The 26,733-nt window shown below is 39.9% G+C and overlaps 1 protein-coding gene across 4 annotated transcripts in view; it reads left to right on the top strand.

Moving 5' to 3' along the window:
• The window catches only part of agap1 (ArfGAP with GTPase domain, ankyrin repeat and PH domain 1), a 788,284-nt gene that overhangs the window by 581,072 nt on the left and 180,479 nt on the right, over nt 1-26,733 (top strand). For all 4 annotated transcript variants that reach the window (XM_060827602.1, XM_060827601.1, XM_060827600.1 and 1 more), the window contains exon 11: nt 3,875-4,043. In XM_060827602.1, the coding sequence (XP_060683585.1) occupies nt 3,875-4,043 (169 nt within the window). The remainder of the gene's footprint in view (nt 1-3,874; nt 4,044-26,733) is intronic.

The following is a 26,733-nucleotide window of genomic DNA, read 5'->3' as shown; positions in this document are numbered from 1 at the left end:
GAAATTGCATTGTTTGAAAACCCATTTAGAAATGGGACTCGCATCTGTTTGGTTTTTGCACCAGGCAGGCAGACTTTGGATGAACTATCAGCAATTTCTACAAATGTAAATTGGATGCCTAGAGACTGCTCCTTAAAAGATTGCTTTCACTTCCATGCTACCAGCTTTTGCTTTTCTAATATGAAGCCATTGATTCCTGATAAACTTACAATTACAGAAGGTTATGGTCAAATGGATATTGCTCTTTCATCAGAGCCAATAAAGTTGTGGGCATAAGACTACAAGGTGTTGGGCACTTGTTGGACTGTTGGAGGTGTGGTCTTTCACAGGATGTTAAACTGAGGCCTCACCTACACCCTGAGTTGAAAGTGAAAGTCTGAGTGCTTATCCATCACCAGATTTTGCTAAAATTGATTATCTGATAATTGTCTCATTGTTTGTGAGAACCTTCTGTGCACCAGTTGGTTATTGCATTTCTTGAGATATAACACAAAATTCCATTTTATCTGCAGTTCACTAGTTCTAAAACAGTTTGGGAAAATGCTGTATAAAATGCTATTCTTTGCCTTTCATCCCGTACAAAGTAGACAATTACCAATCAAACCATTATGCCAAATCATGAACTATGCTCATCTTCTCATCTTGCTTTTAACTTCAGAAAAGATGCCAGACCATTCTGGGTAAGTTTTGTTTCAGATACCTCCAGTAGTACATTTCAGTTCATCAGCAAGCTGTGCTGAAGGACCAGCACCATTGCCCTGGTACTACATATTCTGTTAGATATAGTTAGAACATCAATTTGATGATGTTAGAAGAGTTGTCCATTGTTCCCCTCCCAATGAACAAAAGGGAGGAAGGAAATCGCACGATGAATCACATTACATTATTGACAACTGGGATTTCATTACTGTTGGTCAAAAGTGAGCTTGTATTTTTCTTGTGTCTTTCACAACCTTAGGATTTCCCAAAGTTTGTTGGAGCCAATGAGCTATGTTTTGAATTGCAGTCACTGTTTCTTGTGGGAGACATAGTGGCAGTCAGTTTCTGCACAGCAACAATCCACGAGCAGTACTGTGATTTTGACCAGGTCATTTCATCAGTAACTTTAATGAGATGTTTCTTTTATAATTATTTGCTAGGACACATGAAAAAAAGATAATGGTTTTTGTGATAGAAAGAAAAAGAATCTTAATATCAAGTTTTTTTTCTGAAGTACATTAGAAGGCAGGGAGTGAAAGTTGTCTGTGCAGTCAGATTTGATTATAAATTTATCACAAATATTGTGTCCATCTCATCCCCCTTGGGATTTCACCAATTCCATCCGGCACCCCCACACACCTACCTCAGTAAACATCTGCCCTCTCTGGTGATGCAAAAGATCCATTGTCATTAACTGCTGAAAAACTGATATAATTTTTTTCCAGGGCCCAGGCAGGTATTTATCTCAGCTAATATTATTAAGTGAAAACTGATGGTCTGGTCTTTATTACTTTGCTGTTTATGGTGCTTTTCTGTGTCCATACTCCATATTTGCATGAAATGCCACTGTAAATGCACTTCAAGAGTCCTTCAGCTGTGAAGTACTTCTGGGGCATCCCAAGGTTGTGGAACAAGATTTGTTTTTGCATGCAGAAATATTTGCATTTGTACTGTCAAGTTGTTCTATATCGTCTGTACCTTCCTACTATTGCATTGAGCTAGGCAACATTTGGCAAATCTTTCCACTTAATCTCAACCCACAGATCTGCACTTTCAAGGACAAGGTAGTGGTGGAAAACTGCAAACTCTAGATCACTATCACTTGAAGCATCTTTTATCTGTTGCCCTGTGCCATTGGCTGATAAAATGGAAAGTGTTGGTGAGAATGTATTGCTGTACCTTGAATATTGGATCCCCACTCCTTGAAGAATTGAGGGGCACAGGCCATAGAATAAATTGCAATCTTGCTTCACTGAACCCAACAGAAATGCATATTGCCATTTCACAAAGCAGCATGTGAAATTGCAAATCATTGATAGATCCATTAGGCAATGCTCACTAAGAATTTCTCTCATTTTATGATGTCCACTCTGAAATGTTTCTTCTTGACGGATGAATATATGTTCTCATCTGGTTCTGTTTGGTGTGTGTGTGTGTGTTTGTGTGTGGACGTGTAAATAAGTATACATAAGTATCCCAGCAGAGAAACGTAGTTATTCTACTGAACTCTGCAAACATTTGCCAGTAAGGTTCAGGTTTCCATTTTATTCAGAGAATGAAGCTCAAATAGCAGCTCCTTTTATTCAGTGTTCTTTGTCTTATTGTTCCCTGACTGCTGTTAATATGTCCTCACTTTGTATCATAATTGTTGTTGGGGTGTTGCTGCATGTCATTATGAACAATGGTCAAGGTCTAATACTTTGCATCATTGCTCAGAGAGGGCAACATTTGCAACATTAAGTCTCTGACTGGAGAATCTTGGCATGTTTAGATGGAATCAGAGCACAGTAGTGCTGCCAGTTGCTCAGGCTGTTCAAATAATTTGTACTCAACTTAGGTTTTACAATACGATTACATTTAACAAATTCTGTGTCACTGTTGTAGAGATTTTGGTCAAAATGTTTGTGGCTGCTGTATGTACTGCCTTTGTCTGAGACCTGTCTGTGCCCTAGAAGAGACTGGAACATCTGTCCTTTTTAAAAGGCAGATTTGTTCAACAGTCCAGGTCTGCTGTCTTATTTAGAAGTGTGAGGGAATTCTTCATTCTTTGGATCTAAAAATGCACGGTGTCTGTTTTCCTCAATAACTTGTTCATAAACGGCAGCGACAATTAGCAAGACACCAGTTTATTGTGCATTGGAAGTCGCAAGCGGCTGCGCTGGAGGTATCTGAACTGATGCTGTCGCCCTGTCAGTGCTTAGAGAGCTGTGGTTTTGTGACAGAATCGCGGATCGCTAGCAGGTTTCCCTCATCGCACCTCATTTGCATCTGGGGCATCAATTAGCATGTTTGTTGAGGCTAATTGAATGAAACTCAATCATAGCTCTTAATTGCTTGACTATGTGAAAAGAAATCACATTAATGCAGCTAATTAAGTGGATGGCAATAGATGCAACATAATTAGGAGCCCAGTGTAAAAACAAGCGGCAGCATAGGAGCAAAGAGGGTGGATTTGAGCACCCGGTCACCTAGTTTATTGATGCTTTGTGAGAGGAGCAATGGCCCAGAGGCCCTCCCAGTTACGCTTTTTGGGGTTGATGAACAGCAATAAATGCAAATGGGTTGCAATTACTCTTTTCAAGCTGTTATGGGGCAGAGGTCTGCAAGGACCACACTTGTGGAGACTTGCATCAAGTAGTCTCCAGTGACTTGTTAAGAGTTGTTTGAGTACTTTGGTCTGAATTGCCCTTGTGTCTTGTTAAGATCTTTCTGTTCTGATCAGTACTTGGGACACAACTGACACAATTAATTGTAGAGACAGCATTTGCACATGAAAACCAGGACGAACTGTCTTGAATTTCTGATTCTGTCACACACGCAATAACTGGGACTTGATGTTTTCAAATATCTCGTGTTAGTTTCCTGACAGTTTAATGGGAATAAAATGAGTTAATATAAAATAAAAAGTATTTTAAACTCAAGAGTTTTTTTAAAAACAAACTTGTTTTATCTATATGTTAAAGTTATTTGATTTTACTTTTAAAAACCTGTGCAATCTGAACAAAAAGATTTTGATTTCATGTATGTTAATGGTAACATCAAATGTGGTGATAACAGTATATTTTGTCTTGCAATTAAAGATTTCCGGAAGATATGGAAATCCACTTTGTACTACTTCATTTTACTGTTTTATTTAGGAGACACATTCTAAAAATGCTTGTATGTCTGTACCTAGGATTACATGCAGAATGTCCATGGAAAAGAGATTGATCTCCTTCGAACTACAGTCAAGGTTCCTGGAAAGCGGCCCCCTCGTGCCACCTCGGCCTGTGCACCTCTCTCTAGTCCTAAAACAAATGGTCTGCCCAAAGACCTAAGCAATTTGCACATTACGCAGAACCCAGGTGAGTAATGCAGCGTGATCTCAGGGAAATTAGCCACTGGAAATTGCTCGCATGTCTGTTATAGTCCTGAAGTGCACACAGGACATGATGTTTGCACTGAATAACTAGGGACCAGGCTTGAGTCCGTTCCGAAGTGGAGACCAGCTCTTCTGTTCATGTATAGGTGCTCTTAGTAATATGACACTAGTCAGCTTACTTAGTATGGTACAATTTGAAGCTAATGTAAAGTTCTCTTTTACTCTGTTTTGTGTGATTCCCAGCCAGTTGTGCAGCTAATGAAGCAGCAAAGCGATCTGTCCCACTAAAGCGGCTGGCACATTGCTGCATCAGTTACTGAGACAGCTGCCTGTGAATTGTGAGGAGAATAGAGAAGGCTAAGTCAAAGATAATTAGCAAATTAAATGTGGGAACACAAGTACTTCTTGTATCAGATACTCTTTCTTGTCTAGAGGTTGACACAGTGAAATTAGAACAACTACTGTTCTCCCCCCCCCCCCCCGCCCCCCCCACCCAAAAGGAACATATTTTTTCCCGGTTGTTTCAAAAGGGGCTTGAGAAAAGTTGTTAATGCAGATTAGTGAGCTTGATCACTGACTTGGGGCTTTAATTTCTTATTATCGAGGCACACCGATGGATTTCTGTAATCTCTCAATTGCGCAATACTACATTTGTTATCCCATTGAAAATAAAAGGTTTAATCAATACATTAAGCCATTACACAAATGCGTTTAAAAAGTGTGATTCAAGGTGCCAAAAGTTTGTTGAATTTTCACTTGAGGTGTCCTGCATCCCAACCATTGGATAAAATGACCTTAAGAAAATAAAGTCTGTTTGTTGTTATCCTTAAAGCTATCGTGGCGCATGCATTCCTGCTAGAGCTTAGATACAGCAGATGAATTGTTTGGGGAGAATGCAGGATGGTGGTAAAGCTTGAGTTAACGTTGAAATCTTTGACAAACCAATGCACTGTGTTCTGAATTAAGCAGGCACAACACAAATAGGCCTTTAATATTTTACTCAGAATGAGAGGCTGCTCAAAGAAAAACATTGTGAAGATAGGAGCAAAGAAAATGATGATGATCCCTCCAAGTAAGCCCTTGACAAATCATTGTGTTTAATTCACATTTGGTGTATATTTATGCATGGAATTGGTCCATGGTTTAAGGGTGGTTAAAGATGCCCTCCAACGCTTCTCATCCACATCCCACACCTCGGCTCTCAGACCCCACCCCTCCAACCGTACCAAGGACAAAACCCCCCTGGTGCTCACCTTCCACCCTACCAACCTTCGCATAAACCAAATCATCCATCGACAATTCTGCCACCTCCAAACGGACCCCACCACCAGGGATATATTTCCCTCCCCAACCCTTTCTGCCTTCCGCAAAGACCGTTCCCTCCATGACTACCTGGTCAGGTCCACACCACCCCAACAACCCACCCTCCCGTCCTGGCATCTTCCCCTGCCATCGCAGGAATTGCAAAACCTGTGTCCACACCTCCTCCCTCGTCTCCATCCAAGGTCCCAAAGGAGCTTTCCACATCCATCAAAGTTTTACCTGCACATCCACCAATATATTTAATGTATCCGTTGCTCCCGATGCGGTCACCTCTACATTGGGGAGGCTGGACGCCTCCTAGCAGAGCGTTTTGGGGAAAATCTCTGGGACACCCGCACCAATCAATCACACCACCCTGTGGCCCTACATTTCAACTCCCCCTCCCACTCTGCCAAGGGCATGGAGGTCCTGGGCCTCCTTCACCGCCGCTATCTCAACATCCGACGCCTGGAGGAAGAACGCTTCATCTTCCGTGTCGGAACACTTCAACCCCAGGGCATCAATGTGGACTTCACCAGTTTCCTCATTTCCCCTTACCCCACCTCACACCAGTTCCAAACTTCCAGCTCAGCACTGTCCCCATGACTTGTCCTACCTGCCTATCTTCCTTTCCACCTATACACTCCACCCTCCTCCTGGCCTATCACCTTCATCCCCACCCCTATTCACCTATTGTACTCCATGCTACGTTCTCCCCACCCCCCCCCCCACCCTCCTTTCATTTATCTCTCCACCCTTCAGGCACTCTGCCTCTATTCCTGAAGGGCTTTTGCTCCTCAGATGCTGCCTGAACTGCTGTGCTTTTCCAGCACCACTCTAATCCAGAATCTGCAATCATTGTTTTTACCATGGTTTAAGGGTGGCTATCCTTAACTATTTTATGTATTTGTACAGTATATGGGGGAAGCACACTATTTTGGAGGAAATAATATTCATTGAAAATGATGCAGCCTCCTCTCTTATTTCTTGTTCTTTCAGGAGATGTGAACATGTCCTGTGTTTTTTGTTCAACATTGTTTCACTTGAGCGATCTGCTACTTCAAGTAAAAACCATGCAAATTAAACTTTGCCCTTTATTATTAACTGTTGGATGGTTTAGACTTTTCTTGAGGAAATAAACAGAACTCTGAATTCAAAGTAGACTGAACCCCATCCCTAACAAAGTCAACATTTGTACAATAAGTATTGAACAAGAATGTATTTTCTCTAAGAACTGCCGAACCATTACTTTATTACTTTATTAATTTTCAACTGTGGCTCAGTTAGTGGCAGCCTTGCCTCTGTGCCACAGTGATCCACGTTCAAGGCCCATTTAAGGGCTTGAACATAGGATGCAGTGTTGACACTTCAGTGTGACATCAAGGAGGCGATGCACTGCTGTGTTGCTGTCATTCCAATGTGACAATAAACCAATGCCTCACCTGCACTCTCAAGTCAGTGTAGAAAAAATATCATGGCCTTATTTTCAACAGCTGGAGAGTTATTTCTGATATCCTGGTTGACCCTTCCCCCTCAATCACCATTACGTAAAAAGAAACCTGGGCACGTTGCTGATGGTGGGAGTTTGCCCTGCACAAATTAATTTCCATGTTGCATATACTGCAACAGTGACTGCACATTAAAAATTCTTCATTTGTTTTAGAGCTCTTTTAGAACACACAGTGGTTGTGAAAAGCTCTATATAAATGCAATTCTTTCATTTTTAGATGTCCACCGGTTAGGTTACTTTTCAAAACCTATTAAGCATATGAATTGTAAGAACTCATTGCAGACAGCACTTTTTAAAAAATAGTGATTCTCGGCATTTGTTGCAACCTTGAATTGCTCTTGAGAAGTCAATGATGAGCCATTGTGAACTGCTGCGTTTCCTCTGGTGAATATGCAGTCAATGCTGTTAGGAAAGGAAATCTAGAATTTTGACTCAGCTCGAATGAGAATGCTGTGCGACTTGGAGAGGATCTTGCAGGTTGCAGTGTTTTCATATATCTGTGGCCCTTGCCGTTCTCGGCTATAGAGTCATAGAGATGTACCGCATGGAAACATGCACTTTGGTCCAACTTGTCTATGCTGACCAGATATCCTAACCTAATCTAGTCCCATATACCAGCATTTGGTCCATATCCCTCCAAACCCTTCCTATTCATATACCTATCCAGATGCCTTTTAAATACTGCAATTACACCAGCCTCCACCACTTCCTCTGGCAGCTCATTCCATACACACACCATCCTCTGCATGAAAAGTTGCCTCTTGGGTTCCTTTTATATCTTTCCCCTCTCACCTTAAGCCTAGTTCTGGACTCCCCCGCCCCAGGGAAAAACTTTGTCTATTTATCCTATCCATGCCCCTCATGATTTTATAAACCTCTACAAGGTCACCGCTAAGCCACAAGCTGCTCCTTAAGAAGCCTTGGCGAAGTGCTCACTTTATCCTGTCGATAGACTTGATACAGTAGTAGTTTAAATATGCCAGGTCAATTTTGTTAGAAGGCATCAGAAGTCAAATTGGAAGCAAACACAAAGTACTGGAGAAATTCAGCAGGTCTGTCAGTATCTGTGGAAACAGAAACAGAGTTAACATTCCAAGTCCAACATGACTCTTCCTCAGAAGTCAAATTTCCTTTTTATCATTAAGAACTGTCCAGAACATAGTAGAAAAGGCAGAAGTTTGAGTCAAAAATATGTAATGCTATGTTTGAGTCCAAAAAGTACATCAGCTAGCAGAACTGCTTGTAGAAATCAAAGGGTTAAAGAAAAATAATGTCTAACTTGATAAACTTTGATACCGTTTCAAGAATATATGTTTTTGTTTAATAGACCAACCACCTCAGTTGAGGGAAAGGTAGTATACTGGTATTTGCTGAGTTCACATACACAAGATTGTGGCACCCAAGGAGACAGAAACTTGGAACCAGTGCCTGTGGAATCACAGTGTGAGTCAGCATCTTCAGGAGAGGAATAGAGAAAACTGGATTGATATAGCGTAAAATAGCTCAGTAGAATAATGTTCTGTGACATGTGATATATAGTTAGTTGCAGTAATTAGAGGGAAGTGCACACTTCTGTGATTCTAAAATACCCGTTTCGAGTCTAACAGCTTCCAATTTTTAATATATTTCTTTCTTGATGGAATGTATCAATTCTTTTCTCTTTGGTACCTGAGATGGACTAATTTATTTCTCAAGCCCCTTAAAATCAGTTGATCAAATTGTTTTTTTTAGCAAATCTTGAATTGAGGCATAAAGAAGGCATTTGCAGACGTGTTTTGACTATTAATCATCTTGCTGACATTAATCTGAAACCTCTCGTAAATTTCTTTCAAAACCCTCCAGGACATCATTAACTTATTTATATTTATTTGTGTGAGATCAGTAAACCTGCAAATCTTTTATATAGATAGCGTTTCTGCAAGTAAAGAGTGCAAACCACATATGCCAGTTCTGTGCAGCTTAACAGGAATTATAATTGCCTTGTTAATTTTTTTGTTTCATCTGATAAATTCATTTATCACAGTTGTAAACTTCAAAGATGTAAACTTTTGGTCAGCAAGCTGCCAGTGTCACGTAACAAGGTTTTCATGCTGCACATGAACGTGACAGAATTTTGATCTATAAAAGCCCGAGAATGCATGTCCCCTCTACGCTGACAGTAAGGACTTTGTCCAACCCATAAAACCAAAATAATAGCATGAATATTCAGTGACCTAGAATACTAATTATTGTCATGAATATTAATGCGATCAGACTTTCTTTCCAGTCAGACGTCTCTGAAGATGGGCCCGTAATGAGAGCAGTTAGGAGTGAATGCTGTTCACATGACAGTGAGTCGGGTAATAAGGATAGCTTGATTAGCACTGTTTTCGGAGATGAGAGGACTCACGTGGGGTGTGGGGGAGGCTCTCATTGCCTTGTTGAGCACCGCTGGCTGTGTGCCGCTGACTCAGATTAATGAGGCCTAAGAGGTGCATTATGAGCAGTGGCAAAGGTTTGATCTAATGGGTTCAGTCATTTTTTCTTTGACTGACAGACATGAGAAAGTAATTGGCTGTGTAGGAGAGCAGTTCATTGGCAGTCCTTAAAGAGACCCTATCCCTTTATTGTTGTGCTACTTCTGTTGCAGTTCATGATGTCAGAAATCAGAACTGCAGCATTTGGAGGAAAAATGTATCAAGTTTTAAAATGAATTTTCATAAATTCTTCTGACCCTTAGTTTTGCTAGTGATGTACTCATGTCTGGATAGCTTGACAAGAACATTTTTATTCCAATAACATGCGCCTAGCCCCTAGTCAGCTTTTGAGTGTGTGGATTAAATTTAGTTTGATTACTTCAGCAAGCTGTGAAGATGAAAATAGCCTTTGCCACTCTGGTCTTCCCTTCCCAGCTCTGATGTTTGCTGTTATTTTATGGTTTATGAAGTTCACTCTTTGGCACACGTTAGTGACAGTGAAGGAATTCTACCCAAACTACATTTTGGAAAGTGGCATGGATGATGATGTAAAAGTGTTAGTAGCACTTGTGGTTCCATGATATCTCTGTGGCCTGTCAAAGATATTGGAGGCAGAATCTGGATTTCTTACATGTTTGGCATCCAGTGGTGGCATCAAGCATTCCAAAAAAATGTGGGTAAAATGAAAACACTTCCTTCTATTTAAACAAGTCTGTTGAGTTAATTAATTGTGTGCAGTCCACTTGTACTTTGAATTTTATGCTTCTTTCATTACTGTCCTGAGGTTCCTTATCATTAGTTAACTAACACACAGGGTGATAGAATACATGCCAAAGCATGACTTCATGAAGATTAGGGCCTCCTGGTATTGTGATTGATTATCTTCCCTCAACATCACCACCAAAGACTGATTGATTGACGAATTGTTCATCTTTAGTGCAGTTTGTGAGATATCTCTGTGTAGTGATTTTACAGTCTCAGGAATCCCAAAGTGCTTTGCAGCAGTGAAATACTGTTGTAAGGCAGTCAATTTACACCCAGCAAACTCCCACAAACATGAATGTCATCATGAACACACCATTTTACTTCAGATGATAGTTGAGGGATTAATATCGGAAAGCACACAGGATAAACTCCCTTGCTTTTTTATCCAAGCTAGTTCCATGGAATCGTTTACATCAATAGGACTTATGACTGAGGAGCAGCATGGGTATTGCAGCTTTAATGAAAGATTTACTATAGATTTTTTTAACAGTTATTATAGTCGTTATGGTTTATCGTATAATGTTTTTTTCCCATTTTGTTTTAGTAACATTCAAACAAAAAAAACCAAAAGAACCAAACGAAAGAAATTGCAATTTTTTTCCAAGTGGACTGCGTTTTTAAACAAACAAACATTTTTTAAGGATCTACAGAGAATGGCTCATGTTTGTTTTTATTCTTAATTCAAAAACTTTTAATATTGCAGTATTTTTTGTTGTTGAAGAAATCGGTTTCCTTTAAAATAAGGAGTTGTGTTTTCATTCCGGAGAGTCCTACATGCGGTCAGTTCTGGAGAAGATTTTTTTTCTTCAAGGAATTTATTGAAGGGGAATTATTTTTATTCAGTTAATCAGCTAAGTGGTTGATCTTATTTATAAATTTTTTTCCCATTTTAACATTTTTTTTAAATAATGAAAGGCTTACTTTACATATAAGGTGTTATTGAAACATCCTTTTTTTAACGCTTAAAGTTATTAAGGCCATATATAAGGTACAGAGTGAGATGGCTAGTAGATTTAGAAAAGTTATTACCCAGCAGGATCAGTCAGATAGATGGGTGACTGTCAGGAAAGGTAGAAAGGTAGTTCAAAAGTCTCCAGTGGTTATTCCTCTACCAAATATGTATTCACTTTTTGGAACTGATGAAGGGGGATTAGGTTGCCTACAGTATGGAAATAGGCCCTTTGGCCCAACGAGTCCACACCAACCCTCCGAATAGTAACCAACCTAGACCCATTCCCCTACCCTATATTTACCCCTGACGAATGCACTTAACACTATGGTCAATTTAACATGGCCAACTCACCTGACCTGCACATCTTTGGACTGTGGGAGGAAACCAAAGCACTCGGAGGAAACCCACGCAGACATGGGGAGAATATGCACACTCCATACTGACAGTCACCTGAGGTGGGAATCAAACCTGGGCCCCTGGCGCTGTGAGGCAGCAGTGTTAACCACTGAGCTACCATACCGCCCACTAAATTGTAGTTAGTTCGTGCAAGGAATCTTCCAGGTAAGGCTGATGAACTCAGGGCATGTTTAAGAACATGGAATTAAGTTGTCATATCTATTACAGAAACTTGGCTGAGAGATGGACAAGAGTGGCAGCTCAATGTTTCAGGCTGTAGATGCTATAGGAAGGATAGAAAAGGAGGCAAGAAAGGAGGAGGGGGTGGCGTTTTTGATTAAGGAATACATTACTGCTGTAACTAGAGAAGTATTTCTGCAAAATTGTCCAGTGAAAGTATATGGGTAGAAATTATAAAAAAGAGAGGAAATATCATATTGATGGGATTAACTATAGACCCCCCCCCCACGACCCCCCAGTAGTAAGAGAGAAATTGAGAAACATATGTAGGGAGATCTCTGACATATGTAAGCATAACAAGGTTATAATAATGGGGGATTTTAATTTTCCAAACATTGACTGGGACTACCATAGTGTTAAAGTCTTGTATAGTGAAGACTTTGTCAAATGTGTTCAAGAAAATTTTCTTTATCAACATCTGGATGCTCCTATTAGAGAAGGAGCAAAAGTAGACTTTTTTGGGGGCAGTAATGCAGGGAAGGTGATGGAAGTAATAGTAGGGGAACAGTTTGGGTCTAGCGATCATAATTCTATTCATTTCAAAATGTTTATGGAAAAGGATAAGCCTTCCATAAAAATTAAAGTTTTTAATTGGAGTAAGGCAAATTTTAATGGTACGAGACAAGAACTTTCAACAGTTGATTGGAGTAGACTGTTTGCAGGTAAAAGAACATCTGACAAGTGGGAGGCTTTCAAGAGTGTAATGGTGAGATTGGAGGCATTTGTTCCTGTTAGAGTGAAGGGTAAGGCTGGTATGATTAAGGAACAGTGGATGAACAAACATATTGAGTCAAGAATAAAAGAAAATTTTATTTTGGATATAGACAACTTGGTTCAATTGAATCTCTTAATTAATATAAAGAGTGTAGAGGCATTCTTAAGAGTGAAATCATGAAAGCAAAAAGAGAATATAAGACGGCATTGATAGACAAGGTTTAGGATAATCGAAAGCAACTCTACAAATACAGTAAGAGCAAGAAGGTAACTAGAGAGTGGGTAGAGCCTCTGAAAGATCAAGGAGGGTCGTCTTTGTGTTGAACCCCAAAAGATGGAAGAGATATTAAATGAATATTTCACATCAGTTTTTATTGTGGAGAAAGAATGAACTCTAGAGAATGTAGACAAATAAACTTTGATGTTTTAAAACAGTTCATATTACAGAAGAGGATGTATAGGAGGTCTTAGAGAACATAAAGGTGGATAAATCTCCAGTACCTGATCTAACGTAGGGAGGAAATTAAGAGACCCCTTGCAGAAATATTTGCATCATCTATAACTATGGGTGAGGTGCCTGATGACTGGAGGGTGGCTAATGTTGTACCTTTGTTTAAGAAAGATTGTAAGGAGAAATCAGGGAACTATCGACCTGTGAGTTTGACTTCACTTGAGGGTAACTTGTTGAAGGTGAGTATAAAAGATAGGATTTATGGACATTTAGAGAGGCAAAAATTGATTAAGAATAGTCAGTATAATTTAGTGTGAGGAAAGTTGTGTCTCACAAGCTTCATTGAATTTTTTGAGCAAGTTACCAAATAGGTGGTTGATAGCAGAGCAGTAGATGTTTATTTGGATTTTAGTGAAGCCTTTGACAAGGTTCCACATGGTAGATTAATTAGTGAAGTTAGGGGATTCAGGGTGAGCTTGCCAATTGGATGCGTAATTGGCTTAATGGCAGGAGACAGAATGTAATGGTGGAGGGTTGCTTTTTGGACTGGAGGCCTGTGACCAGCGGTGTTCCAAAGGAATCTGTTCTGGGTCCTCTTTTGTTTGTAATTTATACAAATGATGGGATGAGAATATAGAAGGTATGGTTATTAAATTTGCAATTGACACCAAAATTGGTGGCATTGCAGACTGTGAAGAGGATTATTTAAGATTACAAAGGGATCTTGATCAAATGGGTCAATAGGCTGAAAAATGGCAGGTGGGGTTCAATCTGGATAAATACAAGATATAGCATTTTGGTACAACAAACAAGGGTAGGGTTTATACAGTTACTGGCAGGGCATTGGTAGTGTTGTAAAACAGAGAGAGATGTAGGTACATAATTCTTTAAAGTTTGTGTCACGTATATACAGGGTGGTTAAAAATGTATTTGGCACACTTGCCTTCATTGCTCAGTCCTTAGAGTAAAGGAGTTGGGAAGTCATGTTGAGGTTGTGCAGGACAATGGTGAGGCCTCTTCTGAAATACTGTGTCCCATTCTGGTCGCTCAGTTACAGAAAGGATATTATCAATCTGGAGAGATTTACCAGGATGTTGCAGGGTATGGAAGGTTTGAGTTATAAAAAAAGACTGGACAAGCTAGGACTTTTTTCACTGGAGCATAGGAGGTTGAGAGGTGGCCCGATAGAAATTTATAAAATAATGAGAGATATAGATAGAGTTGATGATAGTTGTCTTTTCTCTGAGATGGGGAATTTGAAGATTAGGGGGCATATCTTGAAGTTGCAAGGAGAGAGATTTTAAAAAGGATATACATAAATTTTTTTACACAAAGGGTGGTTCGCATGTGGAATGAACTTCCTAGGAAGTGTTGGATGCAGGTACAGTTGCAATGTTTAAAAGATATTTGGATGGATACATGAATAGGAAAGGTTTGGAGGGATATGGGCTATAAATAGGCAGGTGGGACTAGTTTAGTTTGGGATTATGTTCTGCATGGACTGTTTGGACCAAAGGGTCTGTTTCTGGGCTGTATGACTCTTCGATTCTATGATCTGAGAGGGCAGATGGGGCCTCTGTTCAAGGTCCTTTCTGAAAGAAGGAACCCCAGACTATGCAGTACTCCCTCAGATCTACATGAGAGTATCATCTTACATTGTGTTCAAGACTCCAAAATTGGACTCAAAGCTATAACTTTCTGACTCAAAGGCAAGAGTGATACCTACTAAGCTGCATCAGATTCCTGTGTGATGTGCGCTGGTTTGAACAATTCTATTACTTAGATCTGACATATATTCCTTGCGAACCACTGAACCTTTGTCATAATTTGATGCTTCTGTCCGACTGATGCTCAAATTTTTGAAGTTTTCTGAGATATCCTTCAATGTTACATGTGCCATGTATTTAGTGGATGATTTAGATTAGATTAGATTCCCTACAGTGTGGAAACAAGCCCTTTGGCCTAACCAGTCCACACCAACCCTCCGAAGAGCAACCCACCCAGATCCATCTCCCTCTGACTAATGCGCCTAACACTATGGGCAATTTAACATGGCCAATTCACCTGACCTGCACATCTTTGGACTGTGGGAGGAAACCGGAGCACCCGGAGGAAACCCACGCAGACAGGGGGAGAATGTGCAAACTCCACATAGATAGTCGCCCAAGGCTGGAATCGAACCTGGGACCCTGGCACCGTGAGGCAACAGTGCTAACCACTGTGCCGCCCCATTTATTTTAGACGTTCTCACTGATTCATAATCTTGCTCACTTACAGTTACTGCCAGAATCCCACCAATAATACTTGGCAAGAATTATTTGGTTAGAAGCAGGGAAACATTTTTAACAAGTTCTTTGGAAGGTCACCTATCCAGTAGAGGTTTAATTGGATTGGCCTGCTCATGTATGACAGAAGAGAATTGAAATGACATTATGGTTAGTTATTGAAAACTTTGAACTCTGATTGGAAGTTTGTACAAAGATGGTGCGTCTGTGGAATTTGCTAAGTTATATGTCCAATATGTGGGAAGAGACAAAAACTGTTGTAACACGATTGTGACACAAAATATTTATTATGCTCTCACTGATGTTGCTGATGATACGTCACCCTCTTCACTGACATATTGAATACAGGTGATTTTTTTTTAAGGATGTTAACTGTACTACATTTTATTGGTTTGTTTATTAATCATGAAGCAGTCAGTCTTCTCAGGGACAAATCTGCCTCCTTGCCCATCAGTTGACCTTTCCCCTCGGTGTATATTGTGTGACTAGAATTACGTTTTCCTCTCCTTTTCCATTATTGTTAGTGCAGCTCATTCTTTGTATACTGCATAGAAACAGCAAATGATTATTAACTAGAGCTTCAGTTGGTAATGATAGATCTGTACCTCCTGTGCCTAATTATGTAGCGCCTTTCCTCATTTAAGTTTCACTTTTCTGTGTTTAGGATCATGTGTTTTATTTGTTATCGGTTGTCTCCGATTTCTAAGTAATCCTGTGTTGCCTACAGAGTTTGAGATGTGCATTCAACCCCAAAGGAAAGGAGATCCTTGGGCTAGTCATAGAACAGTATTAAAATCTCTACAATGTGAAAGCAGACTATTTGGCCCATTGAGTCCACGCCAACCCTCAGAAGAGCATCCCAACCAGACCCACTCCCTGCCTTGTAACCTTGCACTTCCATTGCTAATCCACCTAACTTTCACATCCTTGGATACTATGGGAAATTTGGCATGGCCAATCCATGTAACCTGCATATCTTTGAACTGTGGGAGGAAGCCAGAGCACCCAAAGGAAACCCACGCAGGCACGGGGAGAATGTGCAAACTCCACACTGAATCACAGGATCCCTGGCACTGTGAGGCAGCAGTGCTAACTGCTAAGCCACAGTGGCACCCTATATTACAAGATAGGAGCAGGTGTACGTGCTTGTGGCTTAGCAGCTAATTTTCTAACTCTACACTTAGTATATAATGTGTTTCCCTTTTCATAAATTAGGTGATAAAGTATAGTGGTCATTAGAGTGATTAAACTTCATCATCCAAAGTGAACCCTTGTGAATTTTATATTATAGAATATTCCAAGGACTTCCTCTAATGCACTCTGCGCAGATTTTGCTGGAGCAGGGCATCTTGCACTGGTTAGATTTTTTTCAGCTGAAGCGTTTTTTTGAGCTGTAATTCATTAGAAATGTGAGCTGCTAATGGCACAGAGAGCGTAATGTGGCATATGGGATCTTAGTAAATGGCAGAACCGACACACACTCTCCTTAATCAATAAGATTTAAGGATTGGGAAAGAAATCATTGAATTAGGTTCAAGTTAAGCACAGAAAGGGAAACATTGGACTCAGCGAGAGACAAAAAAGGGCAGAAAGGAAAGTTTATACTGATTATTCAATTTTTTAAAGAGTATCAATTATATACTATAACTTTAACAATTTAGTTTCTGAAGTAAGGAAACCCAACAATTTCAGCACCAGAAAATTTGAATGCTATTTTAGGGACCATAAATTTCATTGTTAAAGGGTCCTTACCATTAAATACTGGCCCTAACCTGTGTTCCCTTTAGTTTTATTTTCTGCATGGATTTCTGAGATCTATGCACCACAGCAATTTACGGAACCAGAAGTCAATACTATGGTCTGTGTCGGCATTCCAATTGCACAGCCATGCAGCTTAAAGGGAGCATTGGCCCTAACTTTCTGGTGTGACCTGAATTTGCTTTTGCAGGAATTTCTGGAAACTCTAGCAACTCTGAAGACCAGCTGCTAATTTCACAAAGCCGCCTTTCAGAGAAGTATAAATTGGCCAATAGTTGTGACAATTTGCCGCTCATGCTGTCTCCCACCACAATATACTGTAATGTACACACCAATAAGTCACACACATTAACCAAGCAAACTCTGAACGACTATCACTACTACATTCTGTATGACTTCAGTGACAAAAACAAATCATTGCTGATTTCTCCATGCAATAATTGGTGGATGACTTTGAATATGAGCATTGTGTTGGGAAGGGAAGGCTGGTTAGAAGTGGGTTATTGGTGGTGACTAATTACATGTAAGCAAAACTGTATAGATATATGTCCTGTTTTTTATTCTAGCTGTGCATGTTCATTCTGAGGTTAAGTACCCTAGCTGCTGACTTTGTCTCACTGACATGTGGCATAGATATTCAGTTATGCTGTCCTGATCTTGCTGTGTGCTTTCATACTGCTTGACCAGGGAGAAAAAAGGTTTTACAAGAAATAAAATGAGTGTAATAGCCTTGTAACTGGAACAGGCAATTCTCTGATGAGAAATAATGGGTGTTGTTTTTACTAGCGTAGTCGCTGCTGAAGGTAGAAATATGTATATTATTAATGTATAAAGGAGACTTTCACTGTCCTAAAGTAATTTTATTTGAATACAAATACAGATTTATATACTTGTGAAAAGCGTTTATATTCCACCTCGAGATAATTTACTGCAAAAACTGGCTACAAGTATTTTGGCTTCCGTTTATCAGGAGGTTAGAGTTGCTTTTCATTATTGTGAATAAAACAGGCACAAATGTCATAACAAATTGTCTCAGGGGAGTGAAGGGTCTTGCGTTTCTTTAGTGATGTTTGAGTGTGGTGTCAGTCATGTACGCATTGCACTCTGACCTTTTAGAGTGAGTTAATGGCCATTTCATTATAACGGACTGATAAGCACCATAAACCAGCTGCTGGCAGATGAAGCCGGCACCCAACAGCTGACTGAAACGTAGGCTAGAAAGAGTGCGGAGGTGATCATGGCAGTCTGAGGGTCATACCTGATAACAAGATGAATATGATGTGACTTCCAGGCAAGCCATTGTTCAGTTCTGGCTCGGAAGCCAGTTTTATGGAGATACTGGCTGATGGCTAGAAACGTTATTTACAAATAGGGTCTTTTCCATTTGAGTAGCTAAGAGAGGTGCATTGAGTAAGTTAATGTCCTTTTAATCCTGACAGTGCCTTCATATCGCAGCTATGCCTTTTCTCTTATTACAACTGTTTTCTACTACTTTGTTCCTGTTCGCCCTACATACACAGAAATTTGGGGAATGTCAACAGAGCACATGGAAAACAATTGTTTCAATTAGTACCTACCCTCATATAAACACAGGAAATACAACAAAGTCTTAAGTACTTCTATTGCTAACTACTCCATATTCTCATTGCTTTGCCACTGTTTCTCTATCTTTGTTGTGTTTTTTTCCTTCTGTTGTCCCCCCTCCCCTTAGTGCCATTTCCTCCATTATCCTGGTGGTGGTGGCTTATTGAAAATAAACGTGAACATGAAGCTGCCTAGTAGGCACTGGGGAGTTGACCAACAGTTACATCATTTTTAAAAATTCTACCCTACATGTTATGCTAAGTCATGTCCAAGCAAATTGTTAGTATCTTTTTATCGCAAAGTACTACTATTTTATTAGATATGGAGTTTGTGACGGTCTGGGAATTTAATGCTTATATGTGCAGTATAAGAGCTTCATCATGGCTGACAACACTATAATATATTGTAACATGTGAAGAAACAATAACATTGCTTTGACAGCATACAGAGATACAAGCCTTCACCTCCAACTTATATCGGCATCATACTAACATGTCACAATACCACACATTGCAATTGAGAAAACTTCTAATGCTGTTCAGTTTAGTGGGATATGTGGCCTTTCCCCCCATAGAACCAGCTTCTGTAAGAGAAAGGGTGAGGTGTCATATCAGAACAATTTTTGTAGATTAATTAAAATATTTTCCTTCACACTTATGGCTGTTAGCTTTGGGCAATGAAGTCTTAACCTAATCCCAATGGAGGAGAGCCAACTAGCCAAACTATGATCCAAATCTATTAATTGCCCAATCAACTCTGATTCTACCAAGTCATAAACATAGCTAAGGAAGATGGACCATGCTGGTATAATGGAGTGGGCCAGGATAGCTCTTCTTTCCGATGGTGACGAACACTTCCACTGTACTTTAAAATCTTGAAGCTCCTACTTCTTTGCAGGTCACTATACCTTTTGCTGCTGCTTAACACAACCCTGTTATTACCAGTATTCTCATTGATTAGTCTTATGCTTCACAAGTTCGATTTGGTCATGTTGATGGAATAATGTAGAAAACAACTTCTTCATATGGCTGTTGCCCATATTATAAATAGCCCAGAAAGTTCCCTGCTCTCAGAGGTGTTGTGTTTCAGATGTGATGTTAAACTGAGGCCACTCAGGTAAGTATAAAAGATCCCAGGGAACAGTTTCACAAAAGCGTAGGGAAATTCTCCTTGGCCAGTATTTTATCCCTAAACAACCAACACTCAAACCAATAAGCTGGCCATTTTCACATTGGTGTTTGTGGGAACTTGCTGTGCACAAATTGGCTGCCATGTTTATCCCCATTACAATGACTGCACTTCTGAAAGTGTGGGACAGGTAAGGCCCCAAAAATAGCCACATAAATCAAAGTTGTTTTAAAAATCACAGATATGGAGGAAGCATTTGCACTCCAGGAACTGAAGTTAAGATTAAAGTTTTTACTCAACATTCTGAACAAATAAGTTGTTTATTGCACTGCTGTTGAAGCTTTGAATTCTGGAGTACTCTGTTAACTGAAGAGAGGTCGAGAGCAACACGAGCTGACTCTTATTGAACCAATTCTGCTCAAGAGATGGACATGCTGTTTAGCATTGAGTATGCCCACTTGCCAGAGAATATGCTCCTTATTTTTAAACGGTGTACCATGGGTCCAGTCTCTCCCTTAATGTGAACATCTCTGTTTCCAACTAGTCAAGTCCCCACAGAATCATACACATTTCATTGAGATCACCTCCCATTCATCTAAATGCATTCATACTGCCCCAACCTATTCAACATTTCCCCACTCCAGGAAACAATGCAGTAAACTATCTCTGAATTGCTTCCAATATAAAGGATTTATAAAAACAAGCCATAGCATAGAAACAGGCAACTGAACCCCTCAAATCTCTGCCAGTGTTTTCTCCATGAATGACCTATTTGAATTCCCTTTCCTGCTCAACCTCAACTATACCAATATTTATCTTCAAAGAACTATCTAATTCCCTTCCAAAAGAATTGAGGGACTTCTCTCGCACTTCACCCCAGAGCGTTCTCCATAAAAACTCCCACCTCATTCCAAAGGCACATCTTTTCTCCACCAATTCTTTTAGTGATTATTTAAAATTTCTGGACTCTAATTATCATAGGAATTTGGAAAATAGGAACAAGTAGAGGCCATTGTGCCCTTCAAGTCTGTGCCACCATTCAATATGATCATGGCCAAACATCCAACTCCGTACCCTGTTCCCACTTTCTCCCCATATTTTTTGATTCCTTTAGCCCTATGAACTATAATTAACTATAACGTTATGAAATCATCAATGTTTTGGCCTCAACTGTTTTCTGTGGGAGAGAATTCCATCGGCTCATAGCTCTCTATGTGAAGAAATCTCATCTCAGTCCTAAATGGTCGACCCCATATCCTTAAACTGTGACCATTGGTTCTGGATCCCAGCTCATCAGAAACATCCTTCCATACATTTCCTTTATCTAGTCCTGTTAGAAGTTATAACTTTCTGGAATCCCTTTCATTCTTCAAAACGCTAGTGATTCCTAGGAAGGTGGGACTGACATATGAAGAGAGACTGGATTAGTTAGGACTCTGAGTGGTAAACGTTTGTTGCATTTCCTCCATTGCCAGCGCATCCATCCTCTTAAAAAGAAGACTAAAATTGCACACAGTATTCCAGTTATGATCTCACCAAGACCCTGTCAATTGCAGCAAGACATCCCTGCTCCTATATTTAAATATTCTCGTAATGAAGACCATTTGCCTCTTCATTGCTATTAAATCATCTCAGCGATCTGCTGGAAAAAATCTACCTCCATTTCAATTACCTTCTCACTACTGTTCATTTTCGTCAGGATCTCCTACAGGATACTATATTTTTCCAATATGGTCAATAGAACCCCACTGTCAGATTATTTTTTGCTCCAGTTATGTTTTGTCCCAGGTACCAATTATGGGACTATCTGCTGTATTTTTCTCATTGCTTTACTCAACTTCCCTTAATGATGTTCCCCAGAATACTCCAATTAGGTCTAGTACAAACCTCCTTTTCTTTATACCTTGTGCCGCTAACTAGAAGATGTAAGAATTCTACATGTTATAATATAGTACTTAAGGCACAGAGATGGACTATTCAGTCCAGGAGGTCGGTGTTCGTGTTTCAATCTCTCATAACTTCAACTTACCCTGTATTTCTCCCTCATGTTTGTGTAGGTTCAATTTAATTCGATCTAGACAATATTTTAATCAATTACTTGATCTGTTCCACATTTTAACAACCCTCCAGGTAAAGGTTTTTTTTTCCTAAAAACCCTATTAGATTTATAAATCTCATCTTTGAATCTACTTTCTATTCAAAGTTTGTGAGAAGATTTGTAGCTCGGGTGCTCATTGTTGTGGTTCTGTTCGCCGAGCTGGGAATTTGTATTGACAACCAGAAGCGGCAGATACAAATCACTATAAATGCCGGAGGAAACGTCACAGAAGCGCTTCACAGGAGGCTCCCAAGCACTGAGGATGTCACCTAGACAGGGGACGAAACGTCTGCAACACAAATTCCCAGCTCGGCGAACAGAACCACAACTACTTTCTATTCCAGCTTCCTAGCTATGGTCACTTCTACGAGTATAAAATAAAAGCAAAACACTGTGAATGCTGGGAAATGTAACAAAAATAAGAAACACTTGAGAAAGTCAGCAGATCTGACAGCATCTGTGAAGAGAGAAATAGTGTTAATATTTTATTCAAAGAAGAGCCATATTGAACTCAGAAGGTTAATGCAGTTTCTCTGCCAAACCTGATGAGTTTTTCCTGTGATTTCTATTTAAGTTATGTCAAGCTCTTTATGTGTACCCTATCGAACCCCTTCATTATTATAAGAGCTTCTCCCTCAATGTTCTGTTAACATTTTCACAGCAGTATTTACTAGTATCGTAAAGCCAGCAAATCGCCAACACAGCATTTTTTTCCATTAATGTTAAAGTATGTCTTATCCTTTTCCACATCCATCTCTTCTTTGTCCCTCCATTCCAGAATGTACTATTCATGCTGATGTGTGATTTCTATGGACTTCAGCTACCTCCTTGCATGAAATGTCTGGACTTCTTATTTGAGCTTAGTAAGTGAGTCAAGGAGTGCTGAGCACTGCTGAGTGCACTGCTACCCTCAAATGAAAGCGTCATGTGCAATTTTGTTCAGGGCTCATTGGAATCCTAATCCTGATGCATTGAATCTTAACTGTAGCGCTCCCTTTTTAATGGGTCATGGATTGAACCAAGTATAAGCCAGTGTTGCACCAGTCCAACTATTAACCCAGTGATCAGAAGTCAACTGTATAATTTTGATCAATGAGATTGTGGCGTTTGATTATACCTCGTTGTTCTGACCACAGACTCAGCATTGGCATTGGCAATCAAGTCTGAAAATAGTTCAGGAATAGATTTCTTGAATAGCTAGAATCTGACTCTCATCCAGCACACAATTGATCAAGACCATGAGAGTAAGATACTGATGTGCTGTGTGCAGAGTAGTGCATATAAATGATATATTTGTGAGCCTGAGTCCCTCCTGCTATAGGTTTTGTGATCAGCCCCACCACCACCCCAGGATTATTTGTTTGTTGTTTGGGGTGCAGAGGGGGTGATATTTAGTCGCTGTGCAGGCCTACTCCTGGTCTACTGCAAATTAAAATCCATTTGCAAACAGCAGAGTGCTCCCCTGTGTAGGTACCAATTGTAGTTGATGCGAATGGGTCGGCACATCATTAGCCGCCTGCTGTCATTTAACCCTTTCTAGTCCTTTGCTCAGCTGCTGGAGAAACAAAGAGCAAAAAAAATGAAGGTGCAGTCCGCCAGCTTGGAATTGCAGGAGGAGATTAATGCACTGAATGAAATCTCTACATAACTATACACAGAAACTGAATGTTAGAATTCTTCGGTTTCAGCCTGGTTTTCTTACACACAAGACATTTGCATTTCTGTAGCATCCTCATTGTAATAAAATATTCCAAGGTGCCTGGCAGGAATATAAATCAGATGTAAATTTACATCAAGCCATATATTTAGGCATTAGGTTACCAAAATTTTACATCAATAAATTAGGTTTTACAGAATGTCTTAAAGGAGGAGAACGATATCTCAGGGGCTGTTAGGGCTAGACAAGCTGTTGTAGGCCAATTAGCACGTTCGGAGTAATGGTTCAAGCTTTAGTCAGCTGATCTTAGTGAAAATCACGGTGATGACAGTGAATCAGTATCACTACTGCTGATAGAGACTCCACATTGGTTTCTGATTCTCATCCAGAAACTAGTGAATTTTATGTTTCTGGCATCAAGTAAAAACAGGATATGGATTGTGCACAATGCATGTGGTTCATTAAAACAGTCCCTGCAAAAGCAAATAGGCACATGGACAGTATGAGCAGAGCAATTTGTGCTGGGAACTACAATCAGCAAAAAAAGAGAGAAGAGAATGAGGGAAATGTGCACATCAACCTGTGATTTGATCAGTAGCATACTTTGTAGAAAAGATACAAAAGCACCATACGTGTAACAAGGCTGGCAGCTTGCTTTCAGTTTTGAAAAGGTAATTAATATCAATAAATTGTAATTTAATTCACTAATTCTTTCTTTAGGTTCTTTCTATAACCCTGCTTTCTCTCAATGCACTTCAATGTTTTCTTCACCTATTCTAAACACACAAAAACATGAATTCACTTCCAAGTCTGCTGAGAAGTTTAGAGTGAATTGGATAAAATAGCCACTGTTAAATGTTAACATTTAAAGCTGAGATCCAATTAATCACGTTGAGGAAACCAGTGAACTGCGTGAGTGGATTTGTTGCAGTGTTCTTAATCAGTGTGTGGTAAATAATCCATAAATCTGATTTGGTTTCCTGTCTGCATCCTGATTTGCAATGAAGTCTCTCCACAAGGAAATAACATGTTCCAATATTAGAGCCTCATATTCTTCTCTGGAAGAGAATGGAAAAGCTGAGAAATTTGAGGAAATATTTAATAGGCATATTCAAAATTATAAGAGATTTTGATGGAATGTACAGGGGCACACTGCTGACAAGAGGGTTGGTAAAGAGAAGACAAAGATTTCTGATAATTGGAGCCCAGGACAGAAGGTAGGGACTTCCTGTTTGTTCTTAGGACATTGCCATCACTAACTCAGCCAACACTCAATGCCCATCCCTTTGAGAAGTTGGTGGTGAGCTGCGGCTCTGAACTATTTTGAAGAATCGTTTAGTTATAACAAGATGGCAATAATGGAAGCTTCCTTTGGAATTTTGAAGTGGAGTAAGATTTCCAGCTGGCTGTGCTTGATTTGGATCAAACTGAATTGGTTTAGGTCACTCTGGGCCTCCCATTCCACCAAACCACAAACCAATTTAGATGCAGAGACAGATAATTCTGTGCTGTTCTGGGAATGTTTCAGCTCAAGGCCAAAGGTCTTGGAATATGACATTTCAAACACATTTGAGAAGCCTGAGTAAATGTGATGTTCAATGACAGAGAATTTAATGGCAACAGGCTGTACAAACCACGAGGCTCACTCAACTAGTCAGAGTTGTTGCATACTCCGGCCACTTCCATGTCTGTCTGCTGTATATTCTCTCCATCTCCCTGTGGATCACAGGACTATCAGCGACCATGTTGTTCTACAGCATTGTTTCCCCCCAGGGAGACCAAATCTGGTTGTGATTGCATCTATGTTATCAACAGGAGGCACTCTATATTTGGCTACCTCTTCTATTGGCATTACACATTATTAGATCAAATACTTGACACTTTGACATCTGTCTCTTTCCATCTCTAAGTTTCTGTGTCTTTGTCTGTATATCTCCTCACTCCCTCTTACCTTTTTTCATTTCATTTTCCTCTCCTAAAGATCCTCAGCTTAATATTCAAAGCTTTTTTATCAGTGCCAGAAGAGTATTACAGGCAACCCAACAGATGTTTGGATAAGCTTGAGAAATCCTTTGCCAATATTATTAAATATTAGTTAATATTCCCCAAACTGTCTCTTGCCCTGGAAAAATAAAAAACCTATACTGTCAGTAATGGTTTTTCGTCATCACAGCGCTTGTATTTACATAGAGTGGACTGTTCCAAAGTACTTTGTTGGAAAAACTGCAAGCCATAGAATAAAACATTAGAACAGGTGTTTGGTCAAAGAAGTAGGTTCTAAGAAGTATCTTAAAGAGAAAAAAAGAGCTTAGAATCTTCACTGGTGAAAGCCAGGTCAACCAATTGTAGGGCAATTAAAATCAAATGTGCAAGAGGCCAAATTGAAGGAAGTGCTAGAGGATGTTACTACGATGGCAAAGGGCAAGGACAGTGGAAAGGAAGACCATAGAATGATTTGAAACCAAGTTTGAGAATATTACTGCAAGGTGATGTATTTGAACGGAAACAGTTATATAGTTGGGATAATTCTTACAGACAGAACAGAGGTTTTCCACAAAGCATTCACTCAGTGTAGAGCACACCACATTGTGAGCAGACAATACAGTAGACTAAATTTGAAAGACTTACAAACAGATCACTGTTTCACTTGGAAGGTGTATTTGGAGCCTTTGACAATAAGGAAGGAAAAGGACAACTGTTTCACTTCCATGATTGTGTGGGAAGTGCATAGGTGAGGATGTTGAAGAGATGTTACAGTAATCCAGAGTAGACTAGGCTGTTGACAGAAGGAATATAGCTGCAAGGGAAGGGAGGGAAAGATGTGTTTGGCAGATATGATATATTGCTAGAGATCACAGAAATGGTGGCCCTTTGAATTCAGAGGCTGTGGGTGTGGAAAGTAAGAGCAAGGGATACTCCATCATTGTTCTGAGAGGGAAGGCAAAAGGGTGAGGGTAGAAGCGCAGGAAATAGGTCAGGCACAGCTGTGGACCTGTCAAACAGAGTTGTTGAGGGTTGAGGAAACTGTGCAAGATGATTCTGTTGGAATCAATATAATGAAGACCGAGAAACTGGGAGAGTGGAATGGAGTCCATACAGGAAGACGTTGTGAGAAGGTGTAAAGGAGATAACTGGGAGTCAGTAGGTTTGTAATGGATATTGGTGGGCAACCTATATCTAGAAATGGAAACTGAAGTCATGGAAGGAAAGGGAAGAGTCAGAAGTGGACAAAATACATGTGAGAGATGGGTGAAAATTGAAAGCAGAGCTGAATTCCAGACAAGAGCAGAAAGCTGCACTAAAGATAACGGGCATAACTGAGATCCATGCGAAGGTAGATACATAGCTTTTACTTGGAGAAAGTGACATGAAAAAGC

Source organism: Hemiscyllium ocellatum, chromosome 7, assembly GCF_020745735.1.
Source record: "Hemiscyllium ocellatum isolate sHemOce1 chromosome 7, sHemOce1.pat.X.cur, whole genome shotgun sequence".
Lineage (NCBI taxonomy): Eukaryota > Metazoa > Chordata > Chondrichthyes > Orectolobiformes > Hemiscylliidae > Hemiscyllium > Hemiscyllium ocellatum.
The sequence above is the reverse complement of the archived record's forward strand: the minus strand, read 5'-3'. Positions and strand labels throughout refer to the sequence as shown.